This window comes from Madurella fahalii, assembly GCF_045866475.1.
Source record: "Madurella fahalii IFM 68171 DNA, scaffold_2, whole genome shotgun sequence".
Taxonomy (NCBI): domain Eukaryota; kingdom Fungi; phylum Ascomycota; class Sordariomycetes; order Sordariales; genus Madurella; species Madurella fahalii.
This window is the reverse complement of record NW_027263972.1, coordinates 8503313-8526567: the sequence shown is the minus strand read 5'-3', so window position 1 is coordinate 8526567 and position 23255 is coordinate 8503313. Positions and strand designations below refer to the sequence as shown.

The 23255-nt window shown below is 57.4% G+C and overlaps 7 protein-coding genes across 7 annotated transcripts; 3 read left to right on the top strand and 4 right to left on the bottom strand.

The window, feature by feature from the left end:
* Positions 1-1070: 1070 nt before the first annotated feature.
* On the bottom strand, positions 1071-3656 carry SLY1 (Vesicle trafficking between the ER and Golgi; the record flags this gene model as incomplete). The annotated part of the gene is made up of 8 exons (XM_071060704.1): positions 1071-1725; positions 1777-2218; positions 2267-2417; positions 2472-2725; positions 2780-3165; positions 3218-3291; positions 3404-3543; positions 3617-3656. 8 exons carry the CDS (start codon positions 3654-3656, stop codon positions 1071-1073), a joined length of 2142 nt encoding a protein of 713 aa, XP_070916805.1.
* A 2251-nt stretch (positions 3657-5907) lies between these two features.
* On the top strand, positions 5908-10670 carry MFIFM68171_05283 (uncharacterized protein; the record flags this gene model as incomplete). The annotated part of the gene is made up of 3 exons (XM_071060703.1): positions 5908-7372; positions 7432-7484; positions 7551-10670. The coding sequence occupies 3 exons, from the start codon at positions 5908-5910 to the stop codon at positions 10668-10670; spliced, it is 4638 nt and encodes a 1545-aa protein (XP_070916804.1).
* Positions 10671-11240: 570 nt separating this feature from the next.
* MFIFM68171_05282 (uncharacterized protein) lies at positions 11241-12757 on the bottom strand (the record flags this gene model as incomplete). The annotated part of the gene is made up of 11 exons (XM_071060702.1): positions 11241-11332; positions 11495-11520; positions 11595-11605; positions 11669-11794; positions 11854-11967; positions 12027-12052; positions 12108-12131; positions 12207-12217; positions 12279-12495; positions 12556-12584; positions 12645-12757. 11 exons carry the CDS (start codon positions 12755-12757, stop codon positions 11241-11243), a joined length of 789 nt encoding a protein of 262 aa, XP_070916803.1.
* Positions 12758-13572: 815 nt separating this feature from the next.
* MFIFM68171_05281 (uncharacterized protein) lies at positions 13573-15095 on the top strand (the record flags this gene model as incomplete). The annotated part of the gene is made up of 2 exons (XM_071060701.1): positions 13573-14405; positions 14501-15095. 2 exons carry the CDS (start codon positions 13573-13575, stop codon positions 15093-15095), a joined length of 1428 nt encoding a protein of 475 aa, XP_070916802.1.
* Positions 15096-15727: 632 nt separating this feature from the next.
* GYP1 (GTPase-activating protein) lies at positions 15728-17757 on the bottom strand (the record flags this gene model as incomplete). Its single annotated transcript, XM_071060700.1, has 6 exons — positions 15728-15985; positions 16057-17368; positions 17422-17508; positions 17567-17576; positions 17644-17662; positions 17716-17757. 6 exons carry the CDS (start codon positions 17755-17757, stop codon positions 15728-15730), a joined length of 1728 nt encoding a protein of 575 aa, XP_070916801.1.
* Positions 17758-18342: 585 nt separating this feature from the next.
* Positions 18343-21699, top strand: MFIFM68171_05279 (Heterogeneous nuclear ribonucleoprotein HRP1; the record flags this gene model as incomplete). The annotated part of the gene is made up of 5 exons (XM_071060699.1): positions 18343-18386; positions 18440-18751; positions 20127-20167; positions 20238-20401; positions 20461-21699. The coding sequence occupies 5 exons, from the start codon at positions 18343-18345 to the stop codon at positions 21697-21699; spliced, it is 1800 nt and encodes a 599-aa protein (XP_070916800.1).
* Positions 21700-22165: 466 nt separating this feature from the next.
* MFIFM68171_05278 (Phytanoyl-CoA dioxygenase) lies at positions 22166-23131 on the bottom strand (the record flags this gene model as incomplete). Its single annotated transcript, XM_071060698.1, has 1 exon — positions 22166-23131. The coding sequence occupies one exon, from the start codon at positions 23129-23131 to the stop codon at positions 22166-22168; it is 966 nt and encodes a 321-aa protein (XP_070916799.1).
* Between the last annotated feature and the right edge of the window lie 124 nt (positions 23132-23255).

The window sequence follows — 23255 nt, the reverse complement described above, 5'->3', positions numbered from 1 at the left end:
GCGGGAGCGATATTTGTTTTTTCCCCACCAAAGATCAACAACCATTGAACCACTTCCCTTCCCTCCCCTTGAGCCTTTTCCTAGACAGACAAAGATTGGTGAGTGCGGAGGGGACTATCAAGATCAGCGACCACCCCGGCCACGACAAAGAGTCAAGCTAACATATCGAGAGGGGACCCAACCGAAAAGGGAACCTCGCTCCATGGACACGGCTGGGGCTGTGCGCCTCGGAAACCACAGAAACCGGAATCCGCCTGATCCCTGCCCGTTCCTATGTGTACACCACTTTCAACGAGCCGTTTGCCTCGCACTTGAGCCAGAGCCGGCTCTCATGCCATCTACGGAATACATACATAACACCGGCTGCCGCCAGCGCCATCCCGCCCGGCGTTTTATTTGTGGAACGGCCCAGCAGGCATAGCTGGCCGTCACTGCGATTTACTTGGTGGCCCTCGACATCTGCGTGTCAAAACTATATTAAAAATAGTGCGGTTAGTTAGTTTGCCTTGAATCAAGCTGACAAGCCACACAGGCGACGCAGCGTGTGGCCACCCGCCACGCCGGCGCCCGCGACGCACAAACCTCATTGCCAGTGGACGGATGGTACTGTACTGTCCGTAGGACCCGCATAATACTTGCGCGTCTTCAGTGTTGACGGTTTGCGCAGTGTATGCTGCGCCCCGTAGACTCACCACGTAAGCTCTTGAGGCGTAATTGACGGCACGCCCGTACTACATTGTAAATATGTATGTAAGTTACTGGGCCGTCTTCCGGAAAACGGACCAAACGGCTATCCGGCACGTGGAGCTGCTGTTAGGTTTTCCGAACCCCCCATGCACATGCAGAACCGTTGAGCGGAAGGGAAAGGGGCTTGGCTTGGCGGCAGCCGCATCAGGACTGACATCTCGCCTGGTTTCATCGATCTCAACCCACAATGCCGTTATCCGGCCCATTGATTTCAGGGTCTTCACGTGTTTCTGGTTTAGTAAGCTCGGCCCGTCAAACATGCCCAAATGCGTTTCGGTCTATGGCTTAGTCGAAGATCTCGCGGACGGAGCATGCAAAAGCAGCTAGGACATCTCCCTGCCAAGCTTCTCTAACTCCTCCCTAATAAACTGTCCCGCATTCACCAGCTCGCTCGCCCCATACACGACCCTCCTTTTGGCGCGATCCCCCGCCGCCGCGCGGGCTGCCCACTCCTGCAAGTTGCCGTACTCGTCCATTGAGCCGCCGCCGACCATAAACACCATCGCCTCCGAGAACCCCTGTCTCCGTTGCCCGAAACTCGCTCCGGTTCCCGGCGACTGCGCGCTAAGACCCGAGCCCGGCAGCCCGCCCGGCGCCCCACCCGCTGCTGCCCGCAGCTGCGATGGCTGCGGCATCGTCCCGCGCGCGTTGGCGCTCCGCGGGTCAAAGTAGAGGTAGTGTTCTGTCTTGGCGATTGCCGACGAACTCGCACCCGAAGGATCCATGATGGATTCCGTGATCTTGGTCACCGTCAGGTCCCTGTCGACGGGCAAGAAGTTCTTGATCCCCCCGAGAAGTGAAGCAACGTTGGATGACAGGGCGCTTGTCGGAACGCCTGTCTCCTTGAGCCTGTCGGTCAGGCGGGTTGAGATGGCCGAGAAGCGGTGGAAAAGGTCCGAGGACCCGGACTGTTGCTGGCTTGCAGACCCTTGGTTATTGATGGTTGTGAGCTGCGTCATCTTTGTGGTTGCTCGAACCCTGATTGAGGCAATTAGCAAAGCGCCTCCAAAGGTAGACCGTAAGACTCACTGTCGGATGTATGCCAGGCATGTCTTGTCACATCCTGCCGCCGTCAACGCCTCCTCGAACTGCGCCCATTCTTGTCGGGACACGTCCTGCTCTGTACTGAGGAACCAAATGATGAAGAGGCGCAGCTTGTCCGTCGGCTGGCCCTTGCCCGCCACCTTGATCAACTCCAGCATCTGCGCCTTGGTCTGCTTCGTCACGTCCTCCTCGAGTTGGAAATAGTTGTCCAACTGCCGATTTTGGATCTCTCCCAAGACTGCGGCAAGGATGTTCATGTGCATGTCCAAGGTCGCCTTGCGCTCCCGGAGCTCTGGGAGCAGGGTAATCGCTGCCTTGAGGTGCTGTGCACTAGCGCTTGTGTCGTTTTGGAGGTCTTCAAAGTCGCTAACTCCAGTCTTTTTGGTGATCGCTTCCGCTTCCTCCTTGTACTTGGTGAGTTCCGCGTCTATATCGAGTCAGCATGGAGTAGCGGAACAACTCGAGTTACCCTTACCGATGTCCTCAGCAACCTGTGGAAACGGTAGGCACGCATTCTTGGCCCAGAAGAAGTCGTTGGCGGCCAGGTCATAGCTTTTTTTCGTCGTCCCTTTGGCAGGGTTGTTGGAATCGATGGGAGTCTCGATAGTGATACGATTCAACTCCGACTGTAACCGCACTTAGCATGCTGATTTCTCCATCGCCGGTACAGCTGGACTCACCTTGAAAATGTCAAAACATAGGCTTTGATATGTCCAGGAATGAGATAGCATGGGTATGAGATCAACATTGCGGTCGAGGATGATTAGTACGGGTCGCGATGTGGGGGTCCCTGCAGCTGAGGTGGCAGATCGTGTCTGTGAGGAAAATAGGTTGTCTTTAGAGTTGAGGATGTGATCGCGAAGCTTGCGGTCGAGTTTGGCGGCAATCATCTCGGCCGCGGCGCCCCTTGGACAGCGGATAATGGGTATCACTCCTAGGCAGTGTCAGACTCGGGCGGGGGAGAGGTTTGCTAGCCTCGGTACCATACCTGAAGTAACCACAACGCTGAACAGGCCACTGACGATACGGTCGATCACACGGTCCAACTCCTCGTCTTTTGTCTTTGCACTGTTTAACGCCCAGTAGGTGTGCTCCTTTTGCATCCCGAGACTAAAGAGATCCGGCTCGGTGACAATGAAGTTCAGGTATTGATCGTAGATCTGCGAGATCTGCTCCGAGGTCCCTGCAGCAGCTGTCTGCGCGGCGAAGTCTTCCAGCAAAGGTCGCGGTATCGAGGAGAGAAAGTTGACATAGGCTGAGCTGTAGAGCCCCTTTTGGAGATCGTTTGTTATGGCCTGAAGGTTCGCAGGGGTGGGCTCGACCAGATATATCACTGGGACGTCGGGGATAGCAGCCCTCTGGGACGAGATATGCCTTTGGGATTTAGCGGTGGAATGGAGGTAAAGGGGAGATCAGCCAAGCTCACATGTACATCGTCACCCCCATTGACCTGAGGTCCGAGACCTGAAGAACTGGGCTGATGACATCGCGGCCAAGATCCTGATTTGAGGGCATATGTTAGCTCTGCCGCTGATGGTACCTAGGTTTGGGCTAGTGGCCGTTCGCAGGCCAGTAGCCTGCAGGCTTCAGATTACCAGTGTCGGGGGCTTACATCAAACACGAGAAGCTTCCAGATGGGGATCCCGTCTTTCGATATAGGCGCCGAGGGGGCGAGGAATCCATTGGCATGGGAATCATCGTTCTCGCTCGGTTCGAGAGCTTCGTTCAAGTTGAGGATCTTTTTGATCGAGACTTGGGCCACTGTTAGTATCTGGTGGGGCACCAGAGACGACCGGCAGCATCCGAGAGGAGGGGAGGAGCATACGAATCTGCTTGTCCCGCAGCGAGCTGCCCCGCGCCGCCATGGTTGACCCCTTACTTTCTGGCTTCAAGATGGCAACGGGATATCGGACTCTCGGGAGCTGCTTTACTGGGGCCGAATGCGCGGGCTTTCAGGGTTGCTTTGCGCAGAGATGCGGGGTCCAACTCTCCAGTCAAAGAAGACGCGACGCCGAGCACTAGCTTCTTGGTCCCTTAACCAAAACAAAAGCGCTGCGTTGTCAATTTTTTCTGGGCAAAACAAAAGAGTAGCCCCCTTGGGTTGTTGGATGCTCTGTCCTCAAGTGTCGGCCACATGTTCGAAGCTTCCCCACATGAATTCATGGACACCTTTGTGTCCAGTACCTTGGTACCTGTGGGTCTTTGAGTATCAATCGACTTCGCCACACGCACGGACCAGCGTCAAGCCAACCTGCGGCAGGTCAGCCCTTTAATGACTGCCGCGGCTGATTTGCGAGACCTAGACCAAGTTTTCTCTTTCACATCAACAGACACGCGGTGACTTGTGTCCATCCTCCTTCCACCGTTCGCACGCCCAACCATCACCAGGATTGCCGCGCTGGGTGCTGCATGCTCACGCGACGGTTCTCCTCTGCTCAGTCCTCATTCCCAACCTGGTTGTATAGGCATTTTGACCAGAGCCGTCTCGTCGATTGCTCCTCCTTAGCGCGCCTGCGGTCGCCTGTTATCTGGTCATTCTGCAAAATAGCCCTGCCCAACTCCTGTCTAGATATTACGCGGGAAAATGTTGTAAGGAGCCGCTGGGCAGCGATCGTGTCGCCTACGAGGGAGGGCGGCCATGACGTGGCTCTGCGACACAGAGCGGAAGGAAGTGTGCTACAAACCAAAGCACGACTGAAGGGTATGCATGAACTCACCCGCCCCCCATCTAAAGCTTCTGACGGCAAAAAATGTGTGTTCGCATCCTCATTTTGAAATGCATGTTCAATCGAACAGCCTGGACCTCGCAGCGCACACTATCTGCGAGCCGAAAGGTTGTGAGAGCGACGGCGAAAAATGAGTTGGATGACGAAGAGAACGGCCATTCGGCTACAAGTAACCCTGTTTAAAAATCCTGTCACGAGAGAAACTGCAGACAGACGGCAAGGGGAGAGCACGGCAGCAGACAGCCCAGCCATGTGAGAACAAGACGGCCAAAACGGCCATCAGCTTCAGGCAAGACGAAGCTCTACCTGCAGCCACTGGCAATAATTATCAAATGTCACCACCGCCCAGCCAAGGGGGTCCAACCTGACAGCCCCTGGTTAATTGTCCCATCAAAACCCAGATTCCACCCATTCCTGGTTGCCATCTGGGAGACCGGCTCTTGGTTGCTGCAGAGGCGCCTGTTTGGCGGAGGTTGCGGGGGCGGCCTGGGCTGCGAGCGGTCACTAAAGAGGGGTTTGCTCCAGCGCCCTTCAGGGTGATCCTCCCCACCACCACACCATCGGCCACACTTCTGCCGCCAGGACTTTCGCCCTCCAGCCGAGGGCAACCTGGAATCAGTCTCTGTGGGACTGATTGAGGTGGTCGGGGACGCCTGGAAATGGGCAGGAACGCGCAGCATAAGGGGAATGGGAGACGCGAATGCCTAAATGCAGAACCGGCTGGTCAAGAACATTTCAATCCGTCTTAGGCCAGGCGTGGGTGTTTGCTCAGGCGGACGCAGATCACCTCTCGAAAATCTTGGCCACACAGACCCTTCGATTCGCAAAACGCAAAGCCCCTTATCCGACCCAGCCAAAGTCAGCCTTTGACCGATGTTCGAATGCGAGGGCACCCGATTGCTTTCTGCACGTTAACCATCAACACCATCTGCTGGGCTGCCTTAAGACCATTTTATCACTTGCTCACGCCATGGACTCCTGCTGCTGCCGGTTGCTCTCCCGGGTTGAATGTTGGATAAGGAGGTTAGGTGGCTGTCTGGTTGTCGTCTGTCTGTGGGAAGGCGACTCAAGCTCGCCATCAACTGTGTTGCACGCCTCGAATTGCATCGTTTTGTCATGGGGGACTTTTTGGCTTTGCAGGCTGACCCATTTCTGCTTTAGCTCGAGCACTAATCCGAATTCGTCGATCTGCCCCACCCCACCATTTGCCGCCCCACAAAATTAACGGTTAATTGCAAACTCCGATTTCCGCTCCTCTTTACCCCTCTAATTCGAAATACCGCACTTAACTTCACGTGATTGTTCGGTTAATTGCACCAAAAACACCTCGTTACCTGCACGTGATCCCCCTTTCCACACCCGGGCGTTTCGCATTGGGTGCCGCTGAGCCATGGATCAAGGCCATGGGGACAGCATAGGCGGCTGGGCCCCCGGAGGCTTTGCTGGAGAGGCGTGGGACCATCCTTTTGGTGGTTCTGCCCTCGCCTTCGATCAGGGTGGTAGTGCCGACAACGGCTACCCGAACCCGGACTTCCTCAGCGACGCGCCAGTAAGCCACCAACTGGCGGGGGCTGATGCCCAGCCCGGTCTGTATCGCCAGTTTGGCTACTACGACCAGGGAGATGCTTGGTCAACCCACGGTGAGGCGACTGCCGCGCCGTATGGCCAAGACGCAGCCCTGCATCCGGGTTACTATGCCGAGCAGCGTCATCCGAATAACGTCAACCAGACGGTTGAGAGTAGATTTGCTCTCAATATCCCGCCAGGAAACGACTTCCAAGCTCAGCTCGACAGCGGCGCCACGCCAGAGACCAACGCTCACGCCTTCGGCGGTGGTGTAGTCAACGGGCCTGGTTCTGTTCCTAATGGCTACCCCCAAGCATCGGTCCCGCAGTGGCAAGGACCAGTTCCAACCGGATACGGCTCCGGCCAACGGTATGAGAACCCGATCGGTAACCCGCAGGCAGCGAACCTCTCTGCTCCTGTCACCAGCGGCTCACCCTCCCCTTTCTTTTCAAGCCGAGCCTCGGAGACGGCGGCGATCCCAACGTATCAGACAGAGGCTCAGCAGCAAGTTCCGGTCAACCCACGCCCAGCCCACTCTCATTTTTCCGCGGTTCTCAGCGGCCAGCCGCAGCAAACACAGGCCACTGCTGCGCAGATACCGGTTTCCGTTGCTGGCAGTCCCCTTACTGCAGCGCAGCGGCCGGCACAGAAGGCTCAAGCGCAGCAATCTCAGCGGACACTACAGCAAGGATCCCAGCAGCCCGACCAAGTTGAGCGCGCAGTTCAGCAGCCGGCTATTCACCCAGCCGCTGGCCAACTAGTCTTTGCTCAGGAATCAATTAGCCAGGTTCCGCCAGTTCACCAGCCTCAATCGTCGTCGGAGATCAAGGCCGTGGCTGGTGCGAAACATGCTCGCGCACCCGAGTCTGAACCTCCTCAGGCAGTGGCGAAGAGAGCCAAGCTATTGGCGCCGGTGGTCGACAACCACGCTTCTCCCTCAGCGCAGTCCCAACCCGAAGCCACGCCCGATCTAAGTTGCACCGTCAACTACGAGGATGCCAGTCTCCTCACGAGCGCTCAAGGCCGCAAGGAATCGACCTGGCCAGGGGTGCCAAACCTTGTCATCGGACCGGCACCCGTACAACTCCAAAAGGGTACGCCGACTAAGAGATACGTGACGCTGTCGACCAAAGGAGGCAAGGATCCTTTGTTCCCAAAACTGTGGCGAGGCTGGACCCCAGCTGAGAGCCTTGGAAACCATGCCGATGCGTACCAGAAGGCGACGAGCGACTTAGATCGCCAGCGGGCTGATATTCGTCTCAAGATCGAGATGAAACGGGCAGAGACCGGTGAGTAGCGTGCCTGCCATTGTACGATCGCATGCATGAGTACTGATATCAATTGCTAGAAATTCCGGTTGACTGGTGGAAGAAGGTGTTGAAGGATAGACTTGGCGGCGAGGTAAGAGGCCGTGTTCCCCTTTGTGCATTCCTTCTGGGTTATATGCTAACTCTGCGGCCGCCAAAGGCAAAGCAGCTTGAACCTCCTGCGGAGCCGATGTACACCGGTATCAAGGCGGCTGAAACCCTGCGGCTTCATCCCTCCCATGCCAGCAACCAGGAAGTGGCAGCTGATGCCTATACCCCCTTCTATTTTATGCTGCTCGATATGACTCGCGATGTCAAGAATGCCTGGAAGGCGAAGGCGGAGGGGAAAGCCTCGGACTTGGACCCTGACCTGATCAAGGCACAGCTGGAGCTTGCGATTGTGGAAGGGCTCAACGTCGATACCTGCAACTTGTTGACAAGGATGAGCGGGCATAACAAGCTCCCTGCCAGCTTCAGCAACTTGCTCATCCGATTGATCAATCTGGGCGAGACAAACTCGCCTTTGGTCAAGGCTATCCTGCGGCTCTTCACACGTCTCACCAAGGTGAAGCTGGAACAACTGGAGACATGGAAGATAAACGGAATAAGAGTCAAACTGGAAGCGCAAGGCGACGATGAGGCGAAGGCGCTTATTGCTCAGGTTTATGAAACTGCAAGGCGCAACAGCGGCGACGGGAGTGGCAGTAGCAGCGATTCCCCCGCCGGGGCCGAAAACTCGTCGGCGAAAAAGAAAGCGACTCAGGCGCGCGCCGTTTCAAAACAAGAAAATTCAGGAAGCGACTTGAAAAAATCTCTCTCTACGTCCAAACCGACGACCCCGGCCACTGACAGCAAAAAGCTCTCGGCGACATCATCGAAAACAACGACGTCGGCTAACGAGCTCAATAAAGCGGCTGGCAAACCAGCCCAGAAGATGGTTCCTACCTCTACAGGAACCAAACGGCCGCGGGAAGATGATGCTAGTGCTAGTGATTTGCGCTCATCCAAGAAGCCAGCGACTGACGCTGCAACCTCCGCATCAGCGGCTGCGAGCAGCGTGAAGTCCTCATCGACGGTTTCGAAAAACCCCGCCGTGAAACCCTCCACAGCCGCACCGGCCCCTGTTCAAACTAAATCCCGCTCTGGACTTTTGCTTCCTGGCAAGGCGCGTCCGGCCACAAAGGCCACGCCAAAACCCGAGCCCACGAAGGCCGAATTGCAGAAGAACGCGGCCAAGACCGATAAAACGCCACCGTCACAGGCTACCGCCAGCTCTATCAAGCCGGCTAAACCCAAGCCTACGGAGGCGGCCAAGGAGACCACTTCCACCAGATCGGCCTTTTCAGCATTGATGGCTGAGATCGATGAACCCAAGAAAGTAAACAGGCTAGAACCGCCCTCCAAAGTCTCGCCCCCCCCCGATCCGAACGAGACACCCGAGCAGAGGGAGCGTCGCCTGCGCAAAGAGAAGCGCAGAGCCCTTGGCCTCAAGGTTGCTTTCAGGAGCGGCGACGGGCTGGCCGAAATCCGGGAATTCACCCGTCACCCCGAAGAGATCGCTGAGCAAGAGGGCCACATGGCTCGCAACGTTAAGACGGATGGCCGGTACAAGAACAACGAGGAAAGCGAAATGATGAAGAAGCTTCACGGTGGCAAGGGATTTAAGGCTAGCGAGATCAATGACCGGGAATGGGAGGAGCCTGTTGCCATTGATTTTGGAGACAATATTCCGAATGCGAAGCGGGAGCAGACGTACGATACACGCGGCGGACTCAAGACTTTCGAGACGGACGAGCAGAAGCTCATCAGGGAGCGAGAATCGATGGAGCTCATGGCCATCTACCACAACCCGGCAGACATTCCGCCCAACCCAAGATCGCCACCTTACGAGCCGTCGCTGTCTGGAGCTGGAGCTTCCGGAACCGAAGTCCTCTTGCCACCTGCGACGCCGGAACGCGAGGAAATGATGCAGCGCGCTAATGAATGCAGGCAATGGGGATCGTACCATGGCTCGCGCGCTGCCCTGGGCCGCCTAGAAGCCAAATCCCGCCCTGACTATGCCGACTTTACGAAGGCGATGAAGTCCATCAACTCGATTGCCGACTCGTACAATGGACACTCGGCACGTCAGCCTGAAGTCCGCGCCCAGGCACCCGTTCAGGATGCTCGCACCTGGTACGATCCCGCCGTGGCCGCGCGGCGCGATCAGCAGACGTACGAGCTTCTCACCTCGGACCGTCTCAAAAACTGGAACGATCCCAACCCGTACGATCCAACGCGTCCCAAGACGGACCGGCGCGATCCGGTTGACAATCCCGAGGTCCAGAAGGTGCTCGACTCGCTTGAGGCAACTGCTCGGCAAGTGCAGCGAGAGCACGCGGCCAAGACTGCTCAGGCAGCCTCGGCTCCCCAACCGACGCAGCCAGAGGTCGCTCAGCCCGTCGCCGTCGCCGTCACCGCTCAGCCGGCGCAAATTGCGGCACCCGATCACTCGGCAGCTTGGGCGCAGTACTATGCTGCTCAGCAACAACAGCAGCAATCCTGGTATGGCCAGCAGCAGAATCCGTACACGCAAGCCGTCAACCCGTACGCCGCCCAAGTTACTCAGCCGCAGCCGCAGCCGCAGCCTCAGAACGCAGACAGTAACAACCAGCTCTCGAGCATACTGGCGGCTCTCAGTAGCCAGCAGGCCGCTACTCAGGCACAGTACCCATCTGTCGATCCCAACCAGATCCAGGCTTTGATGGCGGCGCTCGCCGGCAGCAGCCAGACTCAGGTTCAAGCCCAGGCAGCGGCCCCGGCTGCCGCCGATCCGCAGAGTGCACAGTACCTGCTCGACATCATGAAGTGGGCGTCGGCTGCACAGAATCAAGGCCAGTCGCAAGGTGGCCAGCCCGCGGCGTCATACCCATACCAGGACGCATACGGCCAGAACCAAGGCTACGGCCCGTCCCACCCAGAACGCGATGGCTACAGCCAACCCCACCAAGAGCGTGATCGTGATGGTTACGGCGGCGGCCGCTCTGAACGTGACCGCGACCATAACCGCGACCGCGACCGGGATTGGGACCGGGATCGCGATTACCATCTCCACAACCGCGGCGGCCACGGTTCCAATGCCATGCGCCGGACGAACAGCAATAACAGTAACGACCGGGACGGCAAGATCCCGGACCATCTCCGCGGCATCAACCGCAGCCTGATTGGCACCAAGCAGTGTGCCTTCTGGGCCAAGGGACAGTGCGCCAAGGGAGACAAGTGCACTTTCCGCCATGACTAGAGGAGAGCAAGACTCTCTTATTCCCTAGCAGAATGGCATGTAGCTAGTATCTTTGTACAAGTACATTTACCGGAGCGGAGCAGCAACCGTTAAGTCTGGAAAGGGGGGTTGGATTGGGTTGGTGAGAGCGAAAGGGAGAGGAGGAATACTGCTGAACTTCTGCTCACGGGAAGCATTCAATCATATTAGACATCAGACATGGCGGCGCGGCATGTTGTAGGGCATGGCATAGCGGTGTGGTTCGGATCATATTCACATCCATGGGAACGGCGCCATTACCTTATTTGGTGCAGCTGGGTTACGCTGCTTACCTTGTTTTCTTGTTAAACTAGTCTAGTTATTCCACTGGAATCTGAATCACACGGGAACATTAATTAATTACTTTGCCAGCCCGGGTTGAGGCATGTTGACATTCCGTGGCTGCTCTGTCTGGTCATCTCTCCCCCTGTTTGACAGGCGGCGGACATCTTCAACCCAGGCCACATCCTCCCCAGGCATGAAATTAGCACCGCAAGTAGATCAGATGATGGACTAGTTTGATTGAGCGGTGATAGCTAAGATACCGAGTGGTTATCCGACAAGACTTGACTCGCGAGCCGAAGAGCCCAGGTTCAGCCTCTGCTCGATAGCTTCGCAGATGGTAGGCACAGCTGCCATGGCACCTATATTTGGTCGTTGTCAGCGGTACTGAAATATCGAGTTTGGGGATATTGGTCGGGATAAAACCAACCATCTGGAAAAGGCGGCTGTTAGCATCTCATTCCGGAGCTATTTCGACGCGAGCAGATAAGTACGAGAGGAAATGCTCTAGGAGACAACTTTACCTCCAACATCACCACACGCAAGTGCCCTGTTGCGGGTTACCGAATTAGCTAAGCTCCAGGCCAGTCCCTGGGAACGTCAAGGCCAGTCCAGCCAACATACTTGCTAATCGGCTGTGGCCAGAAAAGGGTCAGCAGCCGGTAGGCACAACAGTAGCCGGGCGGGTGCTAACTCACCGTGAGGACCTGAAACCACCCCGTGATGGGCCGCGCACCCCCGGCCATGCCCAAGTCCTCCTTTACACCCCATTCGTCGCTTAGCACGCGTATTTGCTTGTTTGTGATCGGATTTCTCCACATGGCCTAGATCAGGAATGTCAACACGTCTGGCGGTTCTGGACGGGCAGGGGAAGAACGAGTACAGAATTCATGGCTGGAGCAACGAGGATGATCTTCTTCCTCATGTCGATGCTGGAATCCGTGTCCCAGGCCCGGATGACCGAGGTCAAAAGGTTGTCGGCCATGCCGTTGACTATCTGTGCAGGGTCAAGCCGATGAGCGTTCAGGGCTCTGATTTGGTAGGGACTTTGCGAACCTTGGCCAACGTGTTTGCGCTGAGGGCTGCCAGAAGTTAGTTCGTCGGACTATTGAAAATGCTTTGGAGTGGGTGACTTGCGTGCTACCACGAGCATATCAGCCCCTATTTGGTACATTCATCTGTTAGCACCAATATAGCGAGCATCCTCTCCTCTGGGAACGTCCGAGGATGACATACACCTCCGCAACCTGCGCCAAAAACAGTGGTCAATCAACCCTGCTAGAAGACGGCAAAGGTAAGGAAGCAGACTCAATATGCAGAATACTCGCCCCGCGCCGCCACGACTGGGGGCCCCACTCATCCTGGTCCCGGTAGACGGCGTCGACGTTGGGCAGGATCAAAAGCGATGATACGGTGGGCTGCTCGTCGCTCTGACCGTTGAGGAAGTGGGTGGCCGGCTCGGTCAGGACGATGCGAATCGAGAGCTGGCCCTCGTAGCGGGCTAGCGCCTGGACGATTACCGGGACTGGCGGTTGGACGAGTCAGGAATTGGGAAGATATGTGTCCATAGGCGCTGGGAACTTGCTCTTGATGGTCGCTACCGATCCCGAGGCCCTGAAATTGGTTGTGAGTTTGGGGAACGATCTCGTCTCTTGGGGAAGCGCAAAGCCGTACGCCAGGAGAAGGTGCTTTTTCCCGTCATTGCGGGCTGCGACGAGCGACTCAATCGAGTTTGACTGGCCGCGTGTGTAGTGATTGTCATGGTCACTGTTGACGGATTGCAGCATCTTGAGCGGTGTCTGTGGGCCTTGTATATGATGATGAATTGTAGAGTCACAACTTGGGAAGCTTAAAAGACGATGAGGGATAATGATGAGAAGAGCTGAGGTAGCTTGTGAATATTAGCGGAGCCCAAGTGCAACGCATACAACCCATTCTTAGATAGTTTATGCAGTCCCTAAGTATCCCTACGACCTATATGATCCTAACTTTGCCTTGAAGCCCATGTAGTCCTCGAGACGGCTTTGTCGCCGTCCCCCTACACAATCCGCTGGAATGGTGCTCGATTGGCTTACGATGCCGTGACGTGCAGCTCTCTCTGCCCCTCACTTGCGACGCATGGGTGCCACTACGTCATACGTCATTCCCTAACCCTACAGACTGGTGCTCCTTGCGAATATAAGCGGAAGGAAAGAGCTAATGCAAAGCTCTGGAATCGCAATTCAGCCATGACGGTGACATGGCCTGGCGGCTCCGGCCATTTTGATCTCCTCCAACCGGACTTGACCTGTTGTTAGATGCTCGGTGGGTGCTCTCTCTGGACCCAGACTTTCTGGCCTCGCGGAACGCTACCCTAGCAAGGACCAATGAAACGCGTCCCTTCAGTGGGCTGACCTGCGCGTCAGAAGGAAGCTCTTCACAGCGCAGCTTTCCTCACTAACAGCAGCTCATTCTGCTCTCCTGGAAGCACCGCGAATCGAGTTGGACCCCTCCAATTCCCGCCGCTTCAAAACCCATTTATCGAATTTCCCCCGCATTCCGGTTTGGAAACCGAACCCATTGTCATTTGACCGCACTATCTATCCATCAGAGCTTAGGGACAATGGCGACTCCTACGCCCACGACCGGCACCGCGACGCCGCTCGAGCTCGACCCGGAGCAGGCCGCGCTGAGCCTCAAGGTGTCGCTTGCCGACCTCTCAGCCAGGGCGACGGCACTGTACGCCCACAAGCAGTACGAGGACGCCGCTGAGGTGTACGCTCAGGCCGCCGAGATGCAGGCTGAGATGAATGGCGAGATGAGCCCCGACAACGCCGAGATCTTGTTTCTTTATGGGCGGGCGCTTTTCAAGGTTGGCCAGAGCAAGAGCGATGTTCTGGGGGGAAAAGCACCGGATGCGAAGAAGCAGACCAAGCCGAAGCCCGCAAAGCAGGCCAAGCCGGCCGACGGCAGCGGTGCCGCCAGTGCGCAAAAGAATGGTGCAGGGGAGAGTGCGGCGTTACCGGCTGCCGTAGTTGCCGAGACGGAGACCAAGGTGGGCGAGGCCATTGGAGAGGCGGCCGCGAAAGAGGTGTTGAAGAAAGAGAAGGAAGCCCCGGGCGCTCAGCAGAAGAAGCCCATGTTCCACTTTGAAGGGGACGAGAACTTTGTCGACTCGGAGGAGGAGGAAGAAGGAGGGGAGGAAGATGACGCCGGAGAAGGCGAGGGCGGAGAGGAAGAGGAGGAGGATGATCTTGCCGCAGCCTTTGAGATTCTCGACCTCGCACGCGTGCTCTTCAACAAACGGCTCGAGTCCATCCAGGCTGAGGACGAGGCGCAACAGGGCAAGGGCAAGGAGGTCGCCGCCGAAGGCGACTCTGCGGTGGTCAGGCACATCAAGGAGCGTCTAGCCGACACGCACGATCTCCTCGCCGAAATCTCGCTCGAGAACGAGAGGTATGTCACAGCAGGTCGCGAAGGACCGTCGCCCATCCTTCCCGACACAGGCTGACATACCACCTCCTTTTTTCTTCTTTCCTCCAAACAAACAGGTACCCCAACGCGATCACCGACTCCCGCGCTTCTCTCAAATACAAAGAGGAGCTCTACCCCTTCGAGTCCGAAATCATCGCTGAAGCGCACTTCAAGCTCTCGCTGGCCCTCGAGTTCGCCTCCATGACCAAATCCTCCGACGACAAGGATACCTCGGGCAGCGAAACCATCGACCAGCCCCTCCGCGACGAGGCAGCCGCCCAGCTCGAAGCCGCCATCAACAGCACCAAGCTCAAGCTGCAGAACAAGGAAGTCGAGCTCGCGACGCTGCACAACCCGGACGACAACGAAGCCACGCGTCGGCAGATCGCCGACGTGAAGGAGATGCTCGCCGACATGGAGCAGCGCCTGGTCGAGCTGCGCAAGGCGCCCCTGGACCTCAACTCGGCGCTGGGGATCGAGCCGGCGTCCAAGGCGGCGGCCCCCGCCGCCGTGTCGGACGAGGTCAAGAAGAAGGCGACCGACCTGACTGGGCTCGTGCGCAAGAAGAAGCGCAAGGCTGAGGAAGAAGACGACGGCACGCTCGAGGGAGAGGCGGCAAAGAAGGCGAGAGAGGGCGATGTGAATGCCAGCGAGAGGACGACTATGGCGTAGGTGACACGTCTGCTTGCTCGGTTGTAAGAAAGATTTTTTCTTTTTTTTCTTTCTTTAATATTGCCGCGGAGGAATGAGGAGAGCTCTTGGGTAGTCGCATGGGCAATGTGCGTATGTATGAGTAGCTGAGCCAGTTTTTCTCTTTTCAGTCCTTTGGCGGGTGGGCGCATTGTGGGAATCAGGAAATGGCTTTGAGTTGTACTTCTCGCTCGGTAGTAAAACAGTACTTAGGAAGTCTTGAATTCGTCTGGGATACAATAGGTACATAAATCGCAACCGGTGGCAGCAGCAGCCTTCTTTTACTCTGCGTCCTTTTGGGGAGTGTCTTTTCGCAGTGTGGAATGTATACTGCCGCCTATGCCGAGTCCACTTTTTGCAGCGACCTACATAACTGAGTAGCTGTTCTCTACTTGTTATCATACCAGAAATGAATGTAGTATCTTCTTTTCCTATTCTCTTCTCTTGACATTTCCGGGTATTAGATGCTAACCTGCTGTGCTCTGTTGTGCTGTATATGAAAAGGTATCCCCAATCATGCAATTCCCTGTCTCTTTCTCCCATGTTGCAAAACCTAGCATGCCTAACCTAGAAGACGCATTAAAAAAAAAAATAAAGGTTGTATTATGCAATAGCTAGAGCTGGAAATTGGCGCTCGGCGTTCGCGGCTCTGGGCCGCGCAGGTGCGCCGACGAGCCCTTGAACAGGCTCTGCCAGATGTAGGCCTCGCTGAGCAGTAGTTCAATGTCCTTTTCGGTCCAGTCGCGCGTCGGCAGCGACTGGAGGAACATCATGATCTCCTGGAAGTCCATCTTCAATAGCTTGTCGGACCATTTCACCAAGAAGGCGGCGCACACATAGAGGTGGAATTCCGAGAAGCCTTGTTCTTCGGCCTGCGGCACGAAATCGGATGAGTACGGGGGGGTGAGAAAGATGTTGAGTTGGGAGAACGGGGCCTGCTTACCATGTACGTGTCCCACATCCGAATCGTATTCTTGACGCTGATTTCCCGCATCAGGAGGCAATTCATCCAGCGGAAGCTGAACTGAATAAACTCGACATTTTCTTTCTCGAGATGCTTCGCCAAGTTGGCGTCTATCCTGGCGGTGAGGTCCCGCAGCGCAGATACCTGGCGCTGGATCCCAGGCTGTGCGACAATATAGTGGTCCTGTATCCCGTCCAGCAGCTTGGTCAGGCACCAAAACGAGTCGGCCTCGACCGCGTCCAACACCGGCTTAGGGAGCTGGCCTGGGTCCATCCCCCGCTCAATGTCCGGGTCGGTGATGTACGTGCCGAGGAACACCTGCCAGAAGGGGGTTACCAGGTCGTTGATGCCCTGCACGTACCCGCTCGCAGGGTGCCGCACTGCCCAGACGTAGAGGATGCGCTCGAGCGAGCGCTGCGTGGCTTCGTAGCCGTAGAGTTCGATGTGGGGGTTGGTCCGCGGCACGTCGATGCTGATCTGGTGCCAGATGGCTTCGTCTAGCCCGCGGCCGCCCCTCCCCGACGGAGTCGAGGGGCCCCCTCCCTTTTCGAAGGCCTGTCGTACACCGTCGAGATATTCTTTCCTCTTTCTTTCCAGCGTAGCGACCCTCCTCTCGCTGCTGGTCGGGAGGTAGCTGAGCAGGAGTTGCCACGTCATGGCGCGGACTTCTCCTGGCACGCCCGACCATGCTAGCGCCCGGAGGTCGGACAGGGGTATTGTTGATGCTTGCAGTAGCCGCTTGAATTTGTTTATCCTTGTGATCCTCGAGTTGATGGCGTCAATCTCCTTGGGGGTGGCGTTTGGAGGTATGGATGGGTGGTTGATTAGGTGGAGCGCATTAGCTGGATCGCGCAGTATGTCTTTGTACTGCGGCCGTAGTATTTTGCCCTCGCTCTTCTTGGGCATGGGGTATATCGATGCCGGCCGCTCGATGGCGATGTCGGCGCTGTCCGAATTTCTTCGTGGGAGCGCAACGATTGCGTCGTCGTCATCGTCGCCAAGTCCGCTATCAGTTTTCGCCCTGCTCTGTTCCGCCCTCCGCCTCGTCCTTCTCTTCATGTTGGATAGACTCGGCAATCCGAAATCATCGCCGTCGTCCGACTCGTAGCCGTACATATCCTCGGCATCGTCTGCGGTCCAATCCTCGTTGGTGCTCGACAGGAAGCTTATGTACGATTTAAACGGTGGCGACGTGACTTTGGAGCTGGTTTTTCTGGACGGGGAGTTCGTTGCCGGTCGGTCAGTCGCCGACGGCGGGGTCCTTGGGCGCGAACCCGACCCCGAGACGGTCCTACTGTTGCAAGTCAGTCGCGCGCCGTGCCAAATAGGTGGATGGAAACAAACTGGAGCATGTCGGCATGGGAATAGGCCGCGCCCACAACCAGGTTCGGTGTCTCTCGGGGAGGGGCCCTCCAGAAGGGCGAGGCGGAGCTGCGAGGTTCAGGTCAGTTCGGTAGCAAGAATGAATGGGGAAAAGAGCCACACGTACTCGGACCTGTCTGTGGTTCACGCAGGAGCAAAGTTAGCCGTGCTAGAAGACGACACATGGTCGAACATGGCCCATACCGACTTGCACCATCTCCTGCTGCGCATCCAACATCAGCGGAACGCCTTGAAGAGAGCGATTCAGCTCCTTACCTGGGGAGGGGCCTTCTTGCCGCCGGCGGAAGAAGAGAACATCATGTAGTGCTCGCGAAGATGCCTTGAAATTGCATGTCTGCTCGGGCTATGGGCTATGAGCTATGGTATGTGGACGTGGTGTCGTTGTCGTGGACTGCTCCGTCTCACGAGCTGGCACCCGGACCAGCTGCTTGCCGGCCTTGGACAGTCGGCCGACTGCTGCTGGAGACAAGTCGATACTCTCCACTCTCCACAACCTGCAGTGGCGCTGCCCCACTCTGCCCGGCAGGGGGCATTGACGCTTGGACAAGGCAGTGGCAGCGGCCCACCCCGACGCCGAGTGAGAGGACCTGCGCATCAACTTTTGAGCGGCGGCTGTCGCTCGCAACCTGCAACTTTAGTCACCACTCAACCATAAACATCGCCATCAACCGCGCTTCTTGCTTCCTCTGCGCGGCTAAAAGACAGTTGTCTGGAGGCGTTTTTTCTTTTTCTTTACACGTTTCTTTATTTTTCCCCCCTCATCTACGTCCGCCTTCTGCATTGCAGTTCTTTGACTGCGCGACCATTCAGCAGGCAGCGACATCGCGTTCCCTTCCCCGACGCCCATCCCCGTGATCACAGAAACCCAGATACCAGCCCACCATGACGGAACCCGAGAACTTCGACGACGAGCTGTTTGCCGACCTGTATGTCCTGTCCCACTGACTCTTACACCGAGTATATGTTGACAACCGGACAGCTACAACGACGATGAGCCGGCCTCTAAGCCGGCGGCCGCGCAGGAGCACGATCAGTATTCGGCCGTGCAAGCCGCTGCCGAAACCAAGAATGACGATGCCCAAGACGCAGGTCAATACCAAGACCACAATGGGGGTGACACGTCGCAGATGCGATACGAGGAAGAGGTTGAAGAGGATGATGACGATGACATCGACTTCAACCTCGGAAATGGGCCATCTGCCGTGGTGACGAACCAAGATGAGAAGCCGACTTACAATGCGCCGCCTGCACCGGCCCCCCCGGCGAAGGGGCCGAATGCAAAGGAAGATGGGTAAGTTGTATTCTCTTTCGTTTGGATCACACGAGACTCTATGCAATCACGTAACCTCCGGTCCCGGATCTTGCGAAGGCAGCCATCTACGGCAGCAGTGGGTGATGCTCTACTGGCCTCAGTAGATCTGTGCGGACTGCAAGGGTATATTGGCGACTTCGGTGGTGGCGGGCTCAGGACGCCCGGAGGGCAAAGGCTTGAAGGCTGGGCCGTGTCTTGGTTTGAGGGCTCCCGGGCAGTGTGTTGGCGAAAGAGTGATTTTGGACCTGCCTCCGAGGGAGTGGGATCCGGTTCAAATCTCGGACACGGTGTGGGAAAAAAGAAATTGACCGGAGCGAGAGAATCTGCGCGCAATGCGCAATGTGCGGTATCGAGCTTGGGTTGGGAGCTGAAAGAGGGGGTACTGGACCCTGCCAGGATACACCCACACACGCATACAAACACACACATACACAGAGAGAGACACACACGCACCCCGATAATGCAGCGCCGACACGATAGATTGGGAGCTATGCTCCTGTCTTCTATAGCCCAGCCGCAGATAAGCTTAGAGCACCCAGAGACCGCAGGTCCCGCCTCGATGAGGAGCGGTGGCTCCAGTATCTATGTCGGTATTTGGCAGCGAATAGCGCCGCACCCAGGGAAGACAGCTAGCTTGACGATAGGCAAGAGCACGAGAAAGGAACAAGAAAAACAGTTCGACACAAATCATCGCTGGCATCCTGCGCTGCACCTTACTTCTCACTTGTGGGAACTGCTGTAGCGTTTGCTCCACGTCAGGCTCTCCAACAAGTTTCCATCGGACAACAATCGCTTCCAAACCGCCAACATGCCGCATCAAACTCCGCCATGGTCCACCGACCGTGATTATCACAAGCCATCACCGGCATGGGCAGAGGATTACATCGCCATTGAGTCGAGCGACAGCGACGAATCATCCGGGACCCGGATGTCGTTGCCAGCACTGTCGCGTACAACCATCTTCCGCGCCTCCCAGGATGACAAAAATGATGGGGATCTCGACAGTGGTGTGCCCCGTCAGGCGCTCACGTACGGGAAGAATGGAAGGTCGGGAAACAATCAGCCTAGATGAGCAGCGCCCTCGGAGAGCAGCATTGCTGTTTGCTTCTCACGCGCATTGCCAAAAGCTGTTGATGTCTGGCTTTGCTGCCCTCGCCAACGTAATTGACAGGATGATTTGCCCTGTTTGGGCGCGCTCCAAGGCGAGGCAGTTGCCTGACCGCCAAATCAACCTTACTCCTGGCCCTCTTCCCATGCACATATCCATACTCAGCTTCCCTTCGTGGAGACGGACTGCCAACGTGTATTCTGCGAGATACCGGAACGACCAAGCTAACGCTGTCTGTGCCTATAGAAAAATGTTTATCGGAGGTCTCAACTGGGAGACTACAGACCGTACGTTTCTCTTGATATTAACGGCCCCGGCCCAGGTGTTTTTTGAGCGGCCAAGCTAATTTCCGTCTAGAATCGCTCAGAGAGTACTTCTCGCAGTTTGGCGAAATAGTCGAATGCACTGTCATGAGAGACGGCGCCACTGGCCGCTCCCGTGGCTTCGGCTTCCTCACTTTCAAGGACCCTAAGACGGTGAACATCGTCATGGTCAAGGAACACTATCTTGACGGCAAGATCGTGGGTGCCTCTGAGTCCCCCATCCGAATCCCAACTTAGCCTCACTAACATGCTTCTAGATCGACCCCAAGCGAGCCATCCCCCGCGACGAGCAGGAGAAGACGTCCAAGATCTTTGTGGGCGGCGTGAGCCAAGAGACGACGGATCACGAGTTTCGCGAGTATTTTGCTCAGTTTGGCCGCGTCGTCGACGCCACACTCATGATGGACAAGGACACGGGCCGTCCGCGCGGCTTCGGTTTCGTTACGTTTGAGAGCGAGGCCGGCGTCGAGGCGTGCCTAGCCGCCAACCTGGAGATTCACGGTAAACCGATTGAGGTCAAGAAGGCCCAGCCGCGAGGGAATCTCCGCGAGGAGGAGGACGCGGCGCGGCGGGGCGGCAAGTTTGGCCGCAAGGGACAGGGGCCCGGCAACGGCATGGACGACGGATCCGGCGGCAACCAGGGCGGTATGGCAGGCATGGGCGGCATGGGCGCCGCCGCGGCGGGCATGACGCCGCAGGTCATGGCGCAGTATCTGCAGCGCATGCAGCAGGCCTTCGCCATGATGCAACAGCAAATGATGATGAACCGCAACATGAATCCGGCCATGAACCCGGCCATGATGCAGCACATGATGCAGATGCAACAGATGCAGCAGATACAGCAGATGATGGCCGCCCAGCAGGGACGTGGAGGACCGGGCGCCGGCAATGCCATGGGCGTGAATCCAGCCATGATGCAGCAGATGATGAACCAGCAGGGTGGCGGAGGCGCGCCTGGAGGCGGCATGGGCGGGATGAGCCCCGGCGGAAGCCAGCAGGGAGCCGGTGGTGGCGGGCCCAACCGTCCCGGCTACAACGCGTACGAGCAGCAGCAGTTTGAACAGCAGAAGTATGAGCAGCAACAGCAGCCGCAAGCGCCTCGGCGCGGCAACCGTGGCGGTGGCGGCGGTGGCGGCGAAATGCACCAGCAGGCCTACAACCAAGGCTACATGGGCGGCGGCGGCCAGGGTGGGCCGACTAGCTGGGAAGGCATGTACGATGATGTCCCGCAGCCGATCATGAACCAGGGCGGCGGCGGCGGATTTGGTGGTGGCGGTGGTGGTGGTGGTGGTGGTGGACGGGGTGGATACCACAAGAATCGGGGCGGCGGTCATCACCAACAGCAGATGCAGTCGCCGCAGAGCCCTATGGACCCGGCTAACGCGCCGCCTGCGAACGCGCCGACCGGGCCCAAGAATGCCGGCAAACCAGGGGCGAATTATCGCGGTGGTGGACGCAGTGGGAACAGGGGCTTCCACCCTTACGCGAGAAGCTAGAAGGAAACCCTAGGTCCAGGACGAATCCTGATGCTGGGGTAGTGGAGGGTGGCGGTTTCATTACGCTTTGGCTTTCAATTCGGCTCAGGGGCTTATCAAGATCTTGTCTTTTATGTTTAATGGGGTGTTTCGCTGGGGTTTGGCGGAGGAGTGGGCGAGAGGACTTGCCTTAGCGATGCCGGAGGATGGTTACGAGGGCGGTTTTACCATGGGGTTTATCCTGAACATATGGAACTAGGGATGTCGTAGCGGCATGTGTATGATATCGCGACTTCAACGCACAAATTGATGCTTTCTTTCCGCCGTCTACAGTAATTATCGGACCACCAAAGGCCTGGGATCTAGACGCTCTCCCCTTCACCAGGCGCGTTGTCGAGATCGGGTATTAGATCTCATGGGCCTCGGGAGGGTTTCTCAAGCCCATCATCAACAGCGTAACCAACAGATCGTTTAGCCCCTTAGACTCTCAATCGTACAGCTTCGTGAACCCCTCAGCCGGCGGCTGCAACCAGTTCCTCTCGTCATATTTGTAACCCTCCCCGCCCTCGATAACATGAAACGTGTATATGATCCTCCCCTTCTGGCTCAGATTCTTCTCGCTCTTGTGCAGCAAGTTCCCGTGTATCAGCACCAACGAACCAGCCTTGACCTCCCCGGGCACATACTCCCGCCCCGCTCCCTCTTGGCTCTTCATCCCTTCCCCGTACCCATCTCCCCTGGGGAACCTTGCGCCTTCGTTCGGCACCATCTCGGTCCCGCCGCTGTCCCCGCCCTTCCTGACCAGCCTCCTCTCGACGGGCGCCCAGCGGTGCGAGCCGGGCAGGAAGCTCAGGCAGCCGTTCTCCAGGGTGGCATCCTCGAGGGCGTACCAGAAGCCGACGACGCTGGGGGGGTCCGTGTACAGGAAGGTGCTGTCCTGGTGGGGGGGCACGGCGCCGCCGATCTCGGGCTGCTTGCAGATGACCATGCTCTGCAGGCAGCGGGGGTCGGTGAACCCCAGGGCGCGGGCGACGGCGGCGGGGCGCGCCCGCATGCCCGGCACGAAGCCGCGCGGGTCCGAAGGGCGCGTCGCGAGCAGCGCCGCGAACGGCGCCGACAGCCCGTGCAGGTAGTGGCCGATCTTGTTGACGGCCCGGTGCTTGGGCCGCGTCAGCGCCCCCGTCGCCCCGTCCACCGCGTCCTCCTCCAGGAAGAAGCGGATCTTGTCGCCCGACGTCAGGAAGTAGGCGTCGCCGACGTGGTCGGTCCCGTCCTCGCCCCCCGTACGGAAGCTGGTGAGCGGGTGTGTGGAGAGGTCGAGCGTGTCGAGCAGCCGGTGGGTCTCGGCCAGGAGCGCCGACACGGTCGAGGGCGGGAGCGCGTCCGGGACGATGAGGTAGCCATCGCGGTGGAAGGCGGCGATTTGGGAGGGGGTGAGACCCTCTGTGGACATTGCGGGGGTTGTTTGGTGAGTTGAGTGCGCGGTGATGGAAAGGTTGTATCGTCTCGGGCGAGAGACCCTGACACTGACAGGAGGTTGTTTGTCCCGTGTGAAGCTTGGATGTTGAGTGAGTACA